Below are 19107 nucleotides of genomic sequence, written 5' to 3' on the forward strand. Positions count from 1 at the left end.
GTGGGTAGGTTGTTAGGTGGGTGAGTGGTAGTGGTGGTGAGTGAGGTAGGTAGGTAGGTAGGTAGGTGGGTGGGTGGGTGGGTGGGTGGGTGAGTGAGGTAGGTAGGTAGGTGAGGTGGGGTAGGTAGGTAGGTGAAGGAAGTAGGTAGGTAGGTAGGTAGGTAGGTGAGTGAGTGAGGTAGGGTGGGTGGGTAGGTGAGTGAGGTAGGTAGGTAAGTGAGTGATGTAGGTAGTTGAGTGAGTGGAGTGAGGTAGGTAGGTGAATGAGGCAGGTAGGCAGGTAGGTAGGTAGGTAGGTAGGTGAGTGACTGAGTGGGTAGGTGGGTGGGTGGGTGGGTAGGTGAGTGAGGCAGGTAGGTAGGTGAGGTAGGTAGGTATGTAGGTGAAGGAAGTAGGTAGGTAGGTGGTGAGTGGTGAGGGGTAGGGTGGGTGGGTGGGTGGGTGGGTGGGTGGGTGGGGTAGGTAGGTGAATGAGTAGGTAGGTAGGTAGGTAGGTAGGTAGGTTAGGTAGGTGAGGTGGGTAGGTGGGTGGGTGGGTGGGTGGTGGAGTGAGGTAGGTGGGTGGGTGGGTAGGTGAATGAGGCAGGGTGGGTAGGTAGGTAGGTAGGTAGGGTGAGGCAGGTGGGTGGGTGGGTGGGGGGTGGGTGTGGTGGGTGGTAGGTAGGTGAGGAGGTAGGTAGGTGAAGGAAGTAGGTAGGTGAGGTAGGTGGGTAGGGTGGGTGGTGGGTGGGTGGGGTGGGTGGGTAGGTGGAGTGGGGTAGGTAGGTAGGTAGTGAGTGATGTGAGTTAGGTAGGTAGGTAGGTAGTTGAGTGGGTGGAGTGGGTAGGTAGGTAGGTGAATGAGGCAGGTAGGTAGGTAGGTAGGTAGGTAGGTAGGTAGGTAGGTAGGTGGGTGAGTGATGAGGGGGGTAGGTGGGTGGGTGGGTGGGTAGGTGGTAGTGAGGGTAGGTAGGTAGGTGGGTGGTAGGTGAGGTGGGTATGTAGGTGGAAGGAAGTAGGTAGGGTAGGTGAGTGGGTGGGTAGGTGGGTGGGTGGGTGGTGGGGTAGGTAGGTGGGTAGGTGGGTGCAGGTGGGTGGGTGGTGGGTGGGTAGGTAGGTGGTAGGTAGGTAGTTAGGTAGGTAGGTAGGTAGGTAGGTAGGTGGTGAGTGAGTGGAGTAAGGTAGGTAGGTAGGTAGGTAGGTAGGTAAGTGAGGCAGGTAGGTGAGTGAGTGAGGTAGGTAGGTAGGTAGTTGAGTGAGGTAGGTAGGTAGGTAGTGGAGTGAGGTAGATAGGTAGGTAGGTAGGTAGTGGAGTGAGGTAGGTAGGTAGGTAGGTAGGTAGGTAGGTAGGTAGGTAGGTGAGTGAAGTAGGTAGGGTGGGTGGGTGAGTGAGTGAGGTAGGTAGGTAGGTAAGTGAGGTAGGTAGGTAGGTAAGTGAGGTAAATAGGTAGGTAAGTGAGGTAGGTAGGTGAGTGAGGTAGGGAGGTAGGTAGGTGAGTGAGTGAGGGAGGGAGGGAGATGGGTAGGTGACTGACTACATCCATTTATCCTTCATCCTTCTACTGATCACTATTACCCCTGTTTACATGACACTTGCACACTCACATTAACATACACACGCACACACCCACCACTTACGCACACACCCACCACTTACGCACACACCCACCACTTATGCAGCTGCCATACTGCTTACTATTATTATGATTTATCGTGCTACCAGTCCTAATCCCTGCCTACATGTTCATATCTACCTCAAATACTACAGTATCCCTGCACATTGTACATGTACCCTGTATATGCCTCCCTGTCTTATTTCTTGTTTTTTTGTATTTTATTATTAGTTATATGAATACTGCACTGTTGGGTAGGGCTTGCAAGTTAAGCATTGTACCTACGTAAATCAATGCCGCTGCCTTTCACTGGTGCTACTGGTTGCTGCTCTTGGTCTTGGAGCGCCCCTCGGTGGACACTAAGAGAAACTACCTTCCAACTCTGCACACACTGACCGATGCAGTAATATACACTGCTCAAAAAAAATAAAGGGATCACTTAAACAACACAATGTAACTCCAAGTCATTCACACTTCTGTGAAATCAAACTGTCCACTTAGGAAGCAACACTGATTGACGATAAATTTCACATGCTGTTGTGCAAATGGAATAGACAACAGGTGGAAATTATAGGCAATTAGCAAGACACCCCCAACAAAGGAGTGGTTCTGCAGGTGGTGACCACAGACCACTTCTCAGTTCCTATGCTTCCTGGCTAATGTTTTGGTCACTTTTGAATGCTGGTGGTGCTTTCACTCTAGTGGTAGCATGAGACGGAATCTACAACCCACACAAGTGGCTCAGGTAGTGCTGCTCATCCAGGATGGAACATCAATGCGAGCTGTGGCAAGAAGGTTTGCTGTGTCTGTCAGCATATTGTCCAGAGCGTGGAGGCACTACCAGGAGACAGGCCAGTACATCAGGAGACGTGGAGGAGGCCGTAGGAGGGCAACAACCCAGCAGCAGGACCGCTACCTCCGCCTTTGTGCAAGGAGGAGCACTGCCAGAGCCCTGCAAAATGACCTCCAGCAGGCCACAAATGTGCATGTGTGCTCAAACGGTCAGAAGCAGACTCCATGAGGGTGGTATGAGGGCCCGACGTCCACAGGTGGGGGCGTTTGGCATTTGCCAGAGAACACCAAGATTGGCAAATTCGCCACTGGAGCCCTGTGCTCTTCACAGATGAAAGCAGGTTTACACTGAGTACATGTGACAGACGTGACAGAGTCTGGAGACGCCGTGGAGAACGTTCTGCTGCCTGCAACATCCTCCAGCATGACCGGTTTGGCGGTGGGTCAGTCATGGTGCGGGGTGGCATTTCTTTGGGGAGCCGCACAGCCCTCCGTGTGCTCGCCAGAGGTAGCCTGACTGCCATTAGGTACCCGAGATGAGATCCTCAGACCCCTTGTGAGACCATATGCTGGTGCGGTTGGCCCTGGGTTCCTCCTAATGCAAGACAATGCTATACCTCATGTGGCTGGAGTGTGTCAGCAGTTCCTGCAAGAGGAAGGCATTGATGCTATGGACTGGCCCGCCCGTTCCCCAGACCTGAATCCAATTGAGCACATCTGGGGCATCATCTCTCGCTCCATCCACCAACGTCACGTTGCACCACAGACTGTCCAGGAGTTGGCGGATGCTTTAGTCCAGGTCTGGGAGGAGATCGCTCAGGAGACCATCCGCCACCTCATCAGGAGCATGCCTAGACGTTGTAGGGAGGTCATACAGGCACGTGGAGGCCACACACACTACTGAGCCTCATTTTGACTTGTTTTAAGGACATTGGATCAGCCTGTAGTGTGGTTTTCCACTTTAATTTTGAGTGTGACTCCAAATCCAGACCTCCATGGGTTGATAAATTTGATTTCCATTGATAATTTTTGTGTGATTTTGTTGTCAGCACATTCAACTATGTAAAGAAAAAAAAATTTAATAAGAATATTTAATTCATTCAGATCTAGGATGTGTTATTTTAGTGTTCCCTTTATTTTTTGTGAGCAGTGTACTATATACGTATGTTGCAGAGGCTGTCCCGTACACATGTTTATCATTGAAGCGCTGATGTTTTCATTGTAGTTCTGTCTGATTTGTTATATGGTAAATTGTAGTGATTTAGAGATCGGAACAAACACACCACAATATATTTTAGAGGAATTTCTTTGTGTGGTTTATGTTATTTTAATTCTCACCCCTTCTTTATCTCTATCTCTCTTTATCTCTCGCTTCAGAGTCCCTGAGCCTCAGAAGCCCCGGGAGGTGTCCGATGATGACATAGTGCGCTCTAACCACTATAATCCAGATGAAGACGAGGAGTACTATAGGAAACAGCTGGCCTACTTTGACCGGCGAAGCTTAGACGCAGGCAAGGCCCCTCAGACAACACCTGTCATCGCAACCAAACCTGCTGCTCAACCACAAGCACATCCCGGATACAACTACCCCAGGTAACTCACTCCCACGTGTCACTCTCTCTGGGATATGTGGTAGGAAATCAAATCCCTGTGGTGGAAGACGGTGTATGTGAGTGGAGCGGAGCGAGGAGTGGATCGTTTTGACTGGAGCGTCGACCTTCTCGCCCGCTCCAGTAGCGCTCACTTCACGAGCTCAGGGCATGCCCGTCCCAGCATGCATTTTTTGTCTACTTGTCTGCTGCTGTAGCCCCTTGCTTTAGCTACTGTATGGTAAATCTTTTCATAAAGCATGATGGTGTACTTACTAAGTGGACATGCTAACAGAAAGGAATGAGGTGGATAGCTAGCTAAGTGTGTCATTGTAGCAAAGTGTTTATAAACTCAAAATCAGATCTCTTAAAAGTTTCATTAATTTCCGTGATCTATACAATCATTGATTTTGGCCCAATAGGCCTGGCATATTACCTCTTCCAAGGAGCTTTCTGTTTTGATAGGGTTCTTTTACCTACAATCCTTTAGGCTTACCTACAGAAAACAGAAAACGATGCACCTCTGCCCAGCCTGGGGATGTTTAGCATCACTCAGAGGGTGATGCAAGCTGACTAGCCTAGTAACTGGCCTACTAGGCAAGTCAGTTAAGAACAAATTCTTAGTTACAATGACGGCCTACTGGGGAACAGTGGGTTAACTGCCTTGTTCAGGGGCAGAACAACAGATGTTTACCTTGTCAGCTCTGGGATTTGATCCAGCAACCTTTCGGTTACTGACCCAATGCTCTAACCACTAGGCTACCTAATTTGTATTTAATTCTAAGTAAGTCACAGCCTATATGTGTAATTTATAGAGTAAATTGATTTAATGCAACAAAAATGTTTTTTAAGTGCTGAGCGCTTAATGCCTTGAAATAATATAGCCTAAATAATACATTTTTGGCTACCTGTCGGACTCCTGACCTATTTCGTGTTTATATGCTGTTTAATAAGACATGTAGCCTATTTGAATTGATAAGCGCTTCTTACAGTCATCCTTTCCTGTTTATTAAAATACTTTTCATTCAAATAATTTGGTTTTGTTTTCAATTTTCAAACCAAATGGTAGGTCCAGGTAGTCACAACAATAGATGGATGTTGGTTAAACTGTGATTTTAATTAATGGAGCGAATTTGGAGTGGCAGTTTTTGAGGAGCGTTTTTTAGCGGAGCGGTTAGAAAGGACCGCTCCATGAGCGATGAGCAGGTTTTTCAACCGCTCATCTCCGCTCACATACTCTGGTGGAAAATAGCTTACTCTTCCCCTGCAGCACACTCACCAGACAGAAACCTAATGGGGGTCTAAAGCTTTTTATCTTAGTGTTTCCTCCTTTAAAAGTTGCGAGCTTACGCCGCGGGACTTAAAGGTACCCAGCGTTACAGCTTCATTTCTTCAGACCACCACAAGGGGGAGTTAGAGCACTCAGTATGCATTTAGGTCCCAAGGTTTTTATATGACCAATCATATCGACTGGTTCCAATGACAAAAAAATATATATGTTTTTGTTTTTTTGAATTTGACCCCTTTTTCTCCCCAAATTCGTGGTATCCAATTGTTAGTAGCTACTATCTTGTCTCATCGCTACAACTCCCGTACGGTCTCGGGAGAGACGAAGGTTGAAAGTCATGCGTCCTCCGATACACAACCCAACCAAGCCGCACTGCTTCTTAACACAGCGCGCATCCAACCCGGAAGCCAGCCATACCAATGTGTCGGAGGAAACACAGTGCACCTGGCAACCTTGGTTAGCGTGCACTGCGCCCGGCCCGCCACAGGAGTCGCTGGTGTGCGATGAGACAAGGATATCCCTACCGGCCAAGCCCTCCCTAACCTGGACGACGCTAGGCCAATTGTGCCTTGCCCCACGGACCTCCCGGTCGCGGCCGGTTACGACAGTGCCTGCGTGCGAACCCAGAGTCTCTGGTGGCACAGCTGGCGCTGCAGTTCAGCGCCCTTAACCTATGCGCCACCCGGGAGGCCCCCAATTGAAGGACAAACAGTACAGTTAGATAGCAATAAAAACGGTACTATAGAGGCACAGAATAAGTTAGAGGAAAAACTAAAAGAAATGGAGGAACTTATTCAAGAAAGATCTACTGTAATATATTATAATAATAAAGCGAACTGGATGGAAAATGGGGAAAAATGCACCAAATTCCTTTTCAATCTTCAATATAGAAATGCTACCAAAAAAAATGTATTCAAACTTGTTACAAATGATGGCGTCACGCATGATTCACCAAATTATATTTTGAAAGAGGAAGTAAAGTACTTTAAGAATATGTTTTCATTCCTGGCTCCTCCATCTCCACTAACTGAAACTAATTGTATGGATTTTTTTCCTAATAATAATGTAAAATTAATATATGTACAGAAAGACTCATGTGAAGGCCAAATTACTGAGGAGGAACTGCTTGAGGCAATTGGGGCCTTTAAGGATGGGAAAACTCCAGGGCTGGATGGCATACCAGTGGAAGTATACAAAACTTGTTTTGGTATACTCAAAGGACCATTATTGGCTTGTTTTAACCACTCCTATATAAATAGTAGATTATCAGACACGCAACAAGAAGGTCTGATATCATTATTACTGAAACAGGACCCAAGTGGTACATATAAAGATCCAGTCCATTTAAAAAAATTGGAGTAAAACAAGGGGAGTAAAACAAGGTTGTCCACTATCGGCATATCTATTTATTATTGCAATCGAAATGTTAGCTGTTAAAATTATATCAAACAATAATATTAAGGGATTAGAAATCCGTGGCTTAAAAACTAAGGTGTCATTATACGCTGATGATTCATGTTTTCTTTTAAAACCACAATTGGAGTCTCTGCATTGCCTCTTAGAGGATCTAGATACTTTTGCTATCCACTCTGGATTAAAACCAAATTATGATAAATGTACCATATTTCGTATTGGATCACAAAAAAATGCACATTTTACATTACCATGTAGTTTACCAATTAAATGGTCTGACGGAGATGTGGACATACTTGGTATACAAATCTCAAAGGAAAGAAATTATCTCACTCCAATACATTTTTATAGAAAGTTAGCAAAAATAGATAAGATCTTGCCACCATGGAAAGGAAAATACCTGTCTTATTTGTGGAAAAATCACCCTGATTAACTCCTTAGTCATATCACAGTTTACCTATTTGCTTATGGTTTTGCCTACACCGAGTGACCTGCTTTTTAAATTATATGAACAAATAATATTCAATTTTATTTGGAACGGCAAGCCAGATAAAATTAAAAGGGCTTATTTATATAACGAATATGAATTTGGTGGGCAGAAATTATTAAATATTAAAGCATTAGAGCTCTCACTGAAGGCATCAGTCATACAAAAGTTATACTTAAATCCAAACGGGTTCTCTAGTCAATTGGTACGAATGTCTCATCCTATATTCAGGAAGGGCCTTTTCCCCTTTATTCAGATTACACCAGCTCACTTTTGGTTGTTTGAAAAGGAAATCATCTCCAAAATATCTTTATTTTTTAAACAAGCCTTAGAAAGTTGGTTGCAATTGCAGTTTAATCCACCTGAAAGGACGGAACAAATAGTACAACAAATATTGTGGTTGAATTCAAATATACTAATTGATTAAAAGAAGAATTTTTAAAAAAGGTATAATTTTAGTGAATGATATCATAAATAGGACTGGTGGAGTTATGTCACACATGCAGCTAACACAGACATATGGAAATGTCTGCTCTACCCAAAATTACAACCAATTAATTGCAGCATTACCACAAAAATGGAAGAGGCAAGTAGAAGGGGGAAAAAGTAAGGAACTTGTATGTCGGCCATGTATTAAAGAACATAAATGGTTAAAGAAAAGTGTGATAAATAAAAACATATACCAATTTCATTTAAGGGCCAAAAAACTGACAGCTGTGCCATATAAATTGCAAAATAGTTGGGAAGAGATTTTCGATGTACCCATTTTATGGCACATGGTTTATCAATTGATACGCAAAACAACGCCGGATTCAAAACTTTAAATTTTTCAATATAAATTACTATACAAAATTCTTGCAACTAATAGAATGTTATATATATGGGGGGATACAATCTTCCCAGCTCTGCAGATTCTGCTGTGAGGAGGCAGAGTCATTAGATCATTTATTTTCGTTTTGTCCATATGTAGCTCGTTTTTGGTCACAGGTCCAGGAATGGCTGAAGAATTGCAACATTTGCCTAGAACTAACGCTACAGATAGCAATACTGGGTGATTTGAAAAGCCATAGTCAATCAATCAATAATATAATAATTATTTTAGCGAAATGTTTATTTTTAATTTACAATCTGTAGAATCTATGAGATTAGGAAGGTTCAATTATTTTCTGAAGCATCACAGCACAGTTGAGAAATACCGTGGGGCAAAAAAGTATTTAGTCAGCCACCAATTGTGCCAGTTCTCCCACTTAAAAAGATGAGAGAAGCCTGTAATTTTCATCATAGGTACACTTCAACTATGACAGACAAAATGAGAGAAAACAATTCCAGAAAATCACATTGTAGGATTTTTAATGAATTTATTTGCAAATTATGGTGGAAAATAAGTATTTGGTCAATAACAAAAGTTTATCTCAATACTTTGTTATATACCCTTTGTTGGCAATGACAGAGGTCAAACGTTTTCTGTAAGTCTTCACAAGGTTTTCACACACTGTTGCTGGTATTTTGGCCCATTCCTCCAGATCTCCTCTAGAGCAGTGATGTTTTGGGGCTGTTGCTGGGCAATACGGACTTTCAACTCCCTCCAAAGATTTTCTATGGGGTTGAGATTTGGAGACTGGCTAGGCCACTCCAGGACCTTGAAATGCTTCTTACGAAGCCACTCCTTCGTTGCCCGGGCGGTGTGTTTGGGATCATTGTCATGCTGAAAGACCCAGCCATGTTTCATCTTCAATGCCCTTGCTGATGGAAGGAGGTTTTCACTCAAAATCTCACGATACATGGCCCCATTCATTTTTTCCTTTACACGGATCAGTCGTCCTGGTCCCTTTGCAGAAAAACAGCCCCAAAGCATGATGTTTCCACCCCCATGCTTCACAGTAGGTATGGTGTTCTTTGGATGCAACTCAGCATTCTTTGTCCTCCAAACATGACGAGTTGAGTTTTTACCAAAAAGTTATATTTTGGTTTCATCTGACCATATGACATTCTCCCAATCTTCTTCTGGATCATCCAAATGCTCTCTAGCAAACTTTAGACGGGCCTGGACATGTACTGGCTTAATTAAGCCACATTTCTTAAAATAAATACCATATGCTATGTTATTACAAAAAAGGTTTTAAATTCTCTGGTAATGCCAATTTGGAATGCTTCTCAAAGATGCCCTCTGGTGGTCAAATTTAGCACTAACTTGCATTCACAGAAAAAATGTATGACAGTTAATAACGTGCCACAGAATGCTGCAGCAGCCCGCAAGGTATGACGCAACTTTTAAAGGAGGAACCACTGTAGCTACATACACACACTACTCCTGGGGTCTAAAGCTAGACTACAGTATATCTCTCAGCAACACACACTACCACCACCGGAACATTTGATTCACGCTGCCATGGAAACTGTCCTCTTATAGTTGAAAGGACAGAGTTGGTGGTTGGCCCATGCTGACAAATGAAAAACTAATTTTTGAAGGCAAGCTGTGTTTTGTTATCCTTCTGGGCGACAGTAGAAGGGTTACTTTGATGTACCACACTGTGTGCATTCTCCGCCTCAGTCAAAGACCATGCCAAAGATACAAGATTAAGTGGGAAGGGAAAAATACTATCACAGTATTCTTTTATTCTGAATTTCTTTCAACTATCAACAATGGGTTTCACCGTTCTTACAAGGTGTTTTACCACTGTAAAACATGCCTCAAGAGACGTTCAGGCTACTTTGGATGTCAAAGCTGCAATGTATGCATCATTATTTGCCCCATTTTGTAATTAATCAATTGCACTGTAAGGTCTTATTGGCACTAGTAGTGGAAAGCATATTTTGAAGTGTGTTTTGGAGAAGCAATCTGTGTAAATGAATACAGTCAATTAACTAGATGGAGCCACTGTGTTTTATTAAAACTAACAGACTCACTGAACTGCAGTAATTGAACCTTCCTCTTGAGGATACATGGCATGTCACTGGTGTCACTGTTTAGGTCTAGATTTTTTGCAGTAGTACACATGACAAACATTATTTAAAATCAGTTATTCTAACCCTGGCCTGAATTCTTCTTTACCTTAAACCCATATGTTTGTGCCATCATTGTGACATTGGTTGAATGTGCTCTTGTGTTTTTTTACAGGGCAGAGTCCGTGGAGAAGGTCAGTCCCGTGGAGAGGAGATATGAACCTGTTCCCCAGGTTACCCCTGCTGCCCCACCTGCCATACTGCCCAAACCCACCTCACCTGAGGGTAAGCACTATTGTATAGGACACACACTAGTCTAGTTGTACATGCAGTATTTTCATCTAGAAATATAATACTCACACACACTCACAGTGACTCACTTACCAGATCCCCATGATTCTCCCAAAGCAGACACAGTCACGACCAACTACCTACCCCAGAAGAGTTACCCTGAGAAGTCTCCAGTGAACGGTACGGCAATGAAGGACCAGCCCAAGGCCCCGGCCAATACCAGCTACAACCGCTACGTCCCCAAGCCCTACACCAACTCCGCCAAGCCCTTCGAGAGGAAGTTTGACAGCCCCAAGTTCAACCACAACCTGCTGCCCAACAACAAAACAGACCTGGCCCCAGCCATCAAGGCTCCAGCCAACAGCACAGCCCCAGCCAAGCACCAGATCTCCCCCCAGCCTACAGACATGGACTCAGGCCTCGACACCTTCACACGCACCATGGACAACAGGTCCAAGTACCAGCACAACAACATCAACGCTGTGCCCAAGGCCATCCCCGTCAGGTGAGAGGATTCAACATCACCCCCGAGGGGTAACCTACCCACTGGCGGAACTATACTGGGTTCAGTCATAATATATAGATTATAGTGTTATCGCCTCGCTTCATGTATTATGGAAGTAACACACCAGGAGTGAGGAGTGTTTCTGTGCATGGCTAGAGAAAAGAAAGTCACATGGTCATGGGTCTTACAGTTCTATAGTTGACACACTGAATGATACCAATGCCTTTGCCCGTCCAGAAGGTGTCACAAATGTTTGAGGCTCTAACTGGCTCTATGTTCTGATATCTGACTGTGACAACTCTCTCCCCCTGTAGCCCCAGTGCTCTGGAGGATGATGATGAGGATGAAGGTCACACGGTGGTGGCCACGGCCCGGGGGGTCTTCAACTGTAATGGCGGGGTGCTGAGCTCCATCGAGACGGGTGTCAGCATCATCATCCCACAGGGGGCCATCCCCGAGGGCGTAGAACAGGAGATCTACTTCAAAGTCTGCCGGGACAACAGCATCCTGCCCCCCCTGGACAAGGAGAAAGGTCAGACATGGGTTCATGGTAGAGGTCGACTGATTAACCGTAATGGCCGATTAATTAGGGATGATTTCAAGTTTTCATAACAATCGGAAACCGGTCATTTTGAACGCCGATTTTGCCAATTTTTTAACATTTATTTTTTATACCCTTATTTAATCTTTATTTAACTAGGCAAGTCAGTTAAGTTAAAACCTCTTGAAGCTAGGGGGCACTATTTTTATTTTTGGAAAAATAACGTTCCCAAAGTAAACTGCCTATTTCTCAGGACCAGATGCTATAATATGCATATAATTGACAGCTTAGGATAGAAAACACACTAAAGTGTCCAAAACTGTAAAAATATTGTCTGTGAGTATAACAGAACTGATATTGCAGGTGAAATCCTGAGAAAAATCCAATCAGGAAGTGACTCTTATTTTGAAACCCCTGTCTTTCTATGCATCCCTATTCCCCATTGAAAGGGATATCAACCAGATTCCTTTTTCTACGTCTTCCCTAAGGTGTCTACAGCCTTTAGACGTAGTTTCACGCCTTTATGTTGAAGAATGAGCTTAAACGAACACATTGCGTAAGTGGCCAGCTGATGGCTCTCAGAGTGATTCTTGCGTAAAAGAGAGAGGTAGCCATTTTTCCTCCCGGTCCTACTGAAAAGCCAACTGTCCCGGTTGATATATTATCGAATAGATATTTGAAAAACACCTTGAGGGTTGATTATAAAAGCCATGTTTTTGCCATGTTTCTGTCGATATTATGGATATAATTTGGAATTATTTTCGGCGTTGTCGTGACCGCTATTTCCGGTGGATTCCTGAACATAACGTGACAAACAAACTGAGCTATTTTGGGTATAAAAATAATCTATATGGAACAAAATGAACATTTGCTGTCTAACTGGGAGTCTCGTCAGTGAAAACATCCGAAGATCATCAAAGGTAAACGGTTAATTTGATTGCTTTTCTGATTTTCGTGACCAAGCTTCCTGCTGCTAGCTGGACATAATGCTATGCTAGGCTATCGATAAACTTACACAAACACTTGTCTTGCTATCGCTGTAAAGCATAATTTCAAAATCTGAGACGACAGGGTGATTAACAAAAGGCTAAGCTGTGTTTCGCTATATTTCACTTGTGATTTCATGAATTTGAATATTTTCTAGTAAGATTATTTGACAGTTGTGCTATGCTAATTAGTGTAGTTGCTGACAATTCTCCCGGATCCGGGATGGGTAGTTCCAAGAGGGTATTAAGAACACATTCTTATTTTCAATGACGGCCTAGGAACGGTGGGTTAACTGCCTTGTTCAGGGGCAGAACGACAGATTTTTACCTTGTCAGCTCAGGGATTCAATCTTGCAACCTTACAGTTAACTAGTCCAACGCTCTAACCACCTGCCTCACGAGGAGCCCGCCTGTTACGCGAATGCAGTAAGAAGCCAAGGTAAGTTGATAGCTAGCATTAAACTTAATCAATCATAATCACTAGTTATAACTACACATGGTTGATGATATTACTAGGTTAACTAGCGTGTCCTGCGTTGCATATAATCGATGCAGTGCGCATTTGCGAAAAAGGACCGTCCTTGCTCCAACGTGTACCTAACCATAAACATCAATGCCTTTCTTAAAATCAATACACAAAAGTATATATTTTTAAACCTGCATATTTAGCTCAAATAAATCCAGGTTAGCAGGCAATATTAACCATTTGAAATTGTGTCACTTCTCTTGCGTTCATTGCACGCAGAGTGAGGGTATATGCAACAGTTTGGGCCGCCTGGCTTATTTGCGAACCAATTTGCCAGAATTTTACGTAATTATGACATAACATTGAAGGTTGTGCAATGTAACATGAATATTTAGACTGATGGATGCCACCCGTTATATAAAATACGTAACGGTTCTGTATTTCACTGAAAGAATAAATGTTTTGTTTTCAAGATGATAGTTTCCGGATTCAACCATATTAATGACCTACGGTTCGTATTTCTGTGTGTTATTATGTTATAATTAAGTCTATGATTTGATAGAGCAGTCTGACTGAGCGATGGTAGGCACCAGCAGGCTCATAACCATTCATTCAAACAGCACTTCCGTGCGTTTTGCCAGCAGCTCTGCTGTTTATGAATTCAAGCCTATCAACTCCCGAGATTAGGCTGGTGTAACGGTGTGATGTGAAATGGCTAGCTAGTTAGCGGGGTGTGCGCTAATAGTGTTTCAAACGTCACTCGCTCTGAGACTTTGAGTAGTTGTTCCCCTTGATCTGCATGGGTAACGCTGCTTGCTGTTGTTGATGTGTTCCTGGTTCGAGCCCAGGTAGGAGCGAGGAGAGGGACGGAAGCTATACTGTTACACTGGCAATACTAAAGTGCCTATAAGAACATCCAATAGTCAAAGGTATATGAAATACAAATGGTATAGAGAGAAATAGTCCTATAATTCCTATAATAACCACAACCTAAAACTTCTTACCTGGGAATATTGAAGACTCATGTTAAAAGGCACCACCAGCTTTCATATGTTCTCATGTTCTGAGCAAGGAACTTAAACGTTAGCTTTCTTACATGGCACATATTGCATTTTTACTTTCTTCTCCAACACTTTGTTTTTGCATTATTTAAATCAAATTAAACGTTTCATTATTTATTTGAGGCTAAATTGATTTTATTGATGTATTATATTAAGTTAAGTGTTCATTCAGTATTGTTGTAATTGTCATTATTACAAATACATTTTAATCGGTATCGGTGTTGAAAAATCATAATCGGTCCACCTCTAGTTTATGGTACACAGGAGTTAGAAGATTTCACAAGGGGTCATTCGCCCCTCTTTATTCCAGTCTTAAGATATTCTATTCTTCAGCTAAGTGTTTTTAGTACCTTAATTGCTGTCTTTACAGTGAATATTATAGGTATTCACCCCTCTTAAATTTTTGTTCACATTTTGTTGCGTTACAAGGTGGGATTGAAATAGATTTCATCGTGATTTTTTTTGTCATCGATCTACACAAAATACTCAAAATAATGTCAGAGTGAAAATAATTTTAATTTTTTTTTTTTTACTAATGAATAAAAATGTATTAACAAAAATATAGTCATTGCATTAAGTATTCAACCCCTTTGTTAAAGCAAGCCTAAATTAGTTCAGGAGTAAAATACTGCTTAACAAATCACATAATCAATTGCATGGACTCACTCTGTGTGAATATAATAGGTGCTGACATTGTTTTTTTTATGACTTTCCTCTTTCCCCCATACACACAACATCTAAGGTCCCTTAGTAAAGTATTTCATTCCAACTCAGAGTCAACTACAAAGACCAGGGAGCGTTTTGAAAGCCTCATGAAGACAGGCAGATATTGGTAGATGGGTAACAATAACAAATCAGACATTGAATATCTCTTTAAGCATGGTCAAGCTAATAATTATGCTGTGGATGATGTATTAAACCACTTAGACACATCAAAGATGCAAGCTGTGTTTCGAATACTCATACTAACACAATGCAATTCTTCAGAAAATGGGCGTGGCTTCACAACGTTTTCAGATTTTAAGAAAATGGCTGAAAATATGCAGCTGTGGTATGACGAGAGCATATACAAATTCATTGCTTTAACTAATTATGACAAATGTTAGGAAAATGTTGAATGTAATAAAGTAATGACATCAAGTAAGTTACGTTACACATTATGTTTGCTGACCATTTGTTAGCTTCGCTGACCTTACGAACCGGATAGCATATCATTACAGCAGTATGTACCGGTATATTAACTAGCTACTAGTTGGCTACTAATAAATACATTGTCAAACATAGCAGTATATTAACTATATGCTAACTAACTAACCAACGTTTATTGACTTGATTATTCACATCATGCTTACCTAAGTGGTATAGTCATTGTGCATTCTCAATGGACATTAATTCTGGTTATCTACTCTGATTTCAGGGCACTCTGGTCTGAGTGTGCTAGAGTGCAGAATAACGGATGAATTTACGAACGCTCAACACCCGTTGAATATGACCGGTTGCAGTAAATGTTGGCAAATAAGCGGAATTAAATTGTTGCCAGCAGCACAGTTAAAGTCACCCAAGCTCTCGATAACATGAAAACAGCCTAATCAGCTCTACTAGGGAGAGTAAAATGGTCAGAGTGAGGTGTTCTCTCATTTTGTGTCTGGAAGTATCTAGCCAGTTAGCTTGAGTGCTTGATTGCCGTTGTGAGGTCAGAATCTAATGTGCTAGTGATGGCTATTCAACAATCTGATGGCCTTGAGATAGAAGCTGTTTTTCAATCTCTCGGTCCCAGCTTTGATGCACCTGTACTGACCTCGTCTTCTGGATGATAGCGGGGTGAACAGGCAGTGGCTGTTGTTGTCCTTGATTATCTTGTTGGCCTTCCTGTGACATCAGGTGCTGTAGGTGTCCTGGAGGGCAGGTAATTTGCCCAACCAGATGCTCTCTATTGTGTATAGCAACATCATCAACTTCCGTTCGACAGGCGAAGCGCTAGTATGCTCAACTGAAAGGAAACCGTTGGTTTACACTATGCTAAAATGAACTAATAGTATATAGTATGTTGTATATGCTTATTAAGTATATAGTATACAGTATGTTAGTATGGGTATTCGAACACAGATCTGAACTGAGCTGCAGGACAGGGAGGAAACTGCTCATAGATGTCACAATCAGGCCATTGGTCATTTTAAAACGGCTACAGAGTTCAATGGCTGTAATGGGAGAACTGAGCATGGATCAGCAAAATTGTAGTGACTCCACAATAATCACAATAATGACATAAATGACAGAGTGAAAAGAACAGTACAAATATAAAGAATATATGCAACAAGGCACTAAAATAATACTGTAACAAACATGCCAAAATGCAAAGCCTTATGTTTGAGGCAAACCCAACACATCGCAGAGTAAATGCTTCCTTATTTTTAAGCATTGTTGCATCAGGGTATGGGTATACTTGACATCGGCGAAGACTGGAGAGTTTTTCAGGATAAAAAAAGGGATATCGCTAATCACAGGCAAAATCCTAGAGGTAAACCTGCTTCAGTCTGCTTTACACCAGACACTGGGAGAAGAATTCACCTTTCAGCAGGACAATAACCTACAACACAAGGCCAAATCTACACTGGAGTTGCTTACCAAGAAGACAGTGCATGTTCCTGAGTGGCCAAGTTAGTTTTGACTTAAATATGCTTGAAAATCTATGACAAGACTTAATCTGTCTAGCCATGATCTCCAACACCTTGACAAAGCTTGAGAATTTTTAAAATAATTATGGGCAAATATTGCGCAATGTGTGAAGAAATCCAAGGGGGGTGAATACTTATGATAGGCACTGTATGTAATATCTCAGTCCATGGTGGGGTTATTTTACTCTCCAAATGTGTTCGAGATAATTGTTGTTTTCACAGATCATTTATCATCTCTCTTCTCTCTTGTTTTCTCTCTGAGTTTTTCTAGGATAGGTATATTTTCTTTCAATCTTTTAATGGTTTTCAATGTCTAAACTTGTTATGGCTGCAATCCCGATATCGGGATAAGTGTTATCAACAACCGCTGAATAGCATAGCGCTACATACAATAAATATTACTATAAATATTTATATTCATGAAATCACAAGTGCAATATAGGAAAACACAGCTTAGCCTTTTGTTATTATGCTTTTGATTTTGAAATTATGCTTTACAGCGAAAGCAATCCAAGCGTTTGTAAGTTTATCGATTGCACGAGAAAACATTAAGTACACTTAGCATCAGGTAGCTCGGTCACGAAAATCAGAAAAGCAATCAAATTAATTGTTTACCTTTGATGATATTCGGATGTTTTCACTCACGAGACTCCGTTACACAACAAATGTTCCTTTTGTTCCATAAAGATTATTTTTAGATCCAAAATACCTCCGTTTGTTTGTTGCGTTATGTTCAGAAATCCACAGGAAAGAGAGGTCACGACAACAACGCAGAAAATTCCAAATCGTTTCCATAATGTCCACAGAAACATGTCAAACGTTTTTTATAATAAATCCTCATGTTGTTTTTAAAATATATAATCGATAATATATCAACCGCAAATGTCTTTCACGGGAGGAGAGGGGAAAACAATGGCTGTCCAAATTCTGTTGCGCGAGCAAAACTCATGTGACCACTTGACGCGATGTTATCGTTCTGGCTCATTTTTCAAAATAAAAGCCTGACACTCTGTCTGAAGACTGTTGACACCTTGAGGAAGCGATAGGAAAATTAATCTGGTTCATATCCCTTTAAATCCAGCAAAGGGAGGCTATGGAACATGGAGTTTTCAAAATAGAAGCCACTTCCTGTTTTGATTTTCCTCAGGGTCTCGCCTGCAATATCAGTTCTGTTATACTCACAGACAATATTTTGACAGTTTTGGAAACTTTAGCGTGTTTTCTATCCAATACTAATAATAATATGCATATATTAGCAACTGAGACTGAGGAGCTGGCCGTTTACAATGGGCACCTTTTCATCCAAGCTACTCAATACTGCCCCTGCAGCCATAAAAAGTTCAATGTTCACCGTGCCTGTTTCAACCCATTAAGTAGCCCAACAGCTTCAGTGATCTTAGGAACACTGTGTGCATGTGTATTAGCCTCTAACCCTGTGGTGTATATCTGTTTCCAGGAGAGACCCTGCTCAGCCCGCTGGTGATGTGTGGCCCTCACGGCCTCAAGTTCCTGAAGCCTGTGGAGCTGCGTTTACCTCACTGTGCGTCTATGACCCCAGATGGTTGGTCTTTTGCTCTAAAATCCTCCGACTCCTCGTCGGGTACGCTGTCCTCTCTCTGTCCTTTTGGGGTCGGGGCTTTGGGTTGGCTTTGTGACAAACTGATGGTTGTGGGTCACTTTGATTTTTATGGTTTCATTTATTTGGTATTTCAGTTTAATCACTCACTCATTCATCCACTGATCTTTATTTATTTGATGTGGTCTTCAGATCAAAGTTCTTCTTGTCATTGCTTTTTCATGCTGAAACATATTTCTTTCTGTTCTTTCCTCCACTTTGGGTCTATGTCATCTGTTTGACATGGATATGGTTCCATTGGACATGCATCCAGCCGATCAGTTTTATGTTCATAAGATTAGTTTATTCTTTGTAGTGAATCATTCCACATTATTTTCCTACAAGTGATTATTTTCTCTCACATAGCCACCCAAACGTCTATCCTGAAATGCAGCGGTCCTCTTAAATTTGGAAGAGAATCCTCTCAGAGACTGACGCATGGCTCCCTCAGTACTAACAGATATTCTGTTGTGTATGTGAGAACAGCCTGTGGGTTGGATCTGAGATCTGTCTGTCTGACAGCATCAGAACAGAACTGAGACAGCTCTCTGCTCTCCCTCCGTTCCTCTCTAAATGTCTTAATGGCAAACTTGGCACCGCCGTGGATTAGCTACTATTTACTCTCAGCTAGAATTGGACTTGAAGGGCTAAATTAGCCTACTGCTGCCTCGTTGGCTTGTTCGTTTGTTGTCATGCTTCGTTGTAGATGGATTACAGGGCTATGCTCTAATCCTCTTATTGTAAAACAACTTCTTTAGCTTCATTTTGTCTCGACTTGTGTCTTGCTCCTCACTTGCCCATGCCCAATGGTAGTTTCCAGTAGGGAAGCAGCGTAGTGTGTGACTGAATGGTCTTGGTTTAGA

General features: G+C 42.2%; 1 protein-coding gene across 14 annotated transcripts in view; it reads left to right on the forward strand.

The window, feature by feature from the left end:
• The window catches only part of LOC115113578 (tight junction protein ZO-1-like), a 179298-nt gene that overhangs the window by 155209 nt on the left and 4982 nt on the right, over positions 1-19107 (forward strand). For 8 of the 14 annotated variants that reach the window (XM_065013035.1, XM_065013032.1, XM_065013041.1 and 5 more), the window contains 5 exons: positions 3762-3977; positions 10280-10389; positions 10513-10900; positions 11215-11432; positions 18086-18229. In XM_065013035.1, the coding sequence (XP_064869107.1) occupies positions 3762-3977; positions 10280-10389; positions 10513-10900; positions 11215-11432; positions 18086-18229 (1076 nt within the window). The remainder of the gene's footprint in view (positions 1-3761; positions 3978-10279; positions 10390-10512; positions 10901-11214; positions 11433-18085; positions 18230-19107) is intronic. The other 6 variants (XM_065013036.1, XM_065013033.1, XM_065013039.1 and 3 more) reach the window with 3 other exon arrangements.

The sequence above is a fragment of the Oncorhynchus nerka genome, linkage group LG28 (genome assembly GCF_034236695.1).
Source record: "Oncorhynchus nerka isolate Pitt River linkage group LG28, Oner_Uvic_2.0, whole genome shotgun sequence".
NCBI classification, from domain to species: domain Eukaryota; kingdom Metazoa; phylum Chordata; class Actinopteri; order Salmoniformes; family Salmonidae; genus Oncorhynchus; species Oncorhynchus nerka.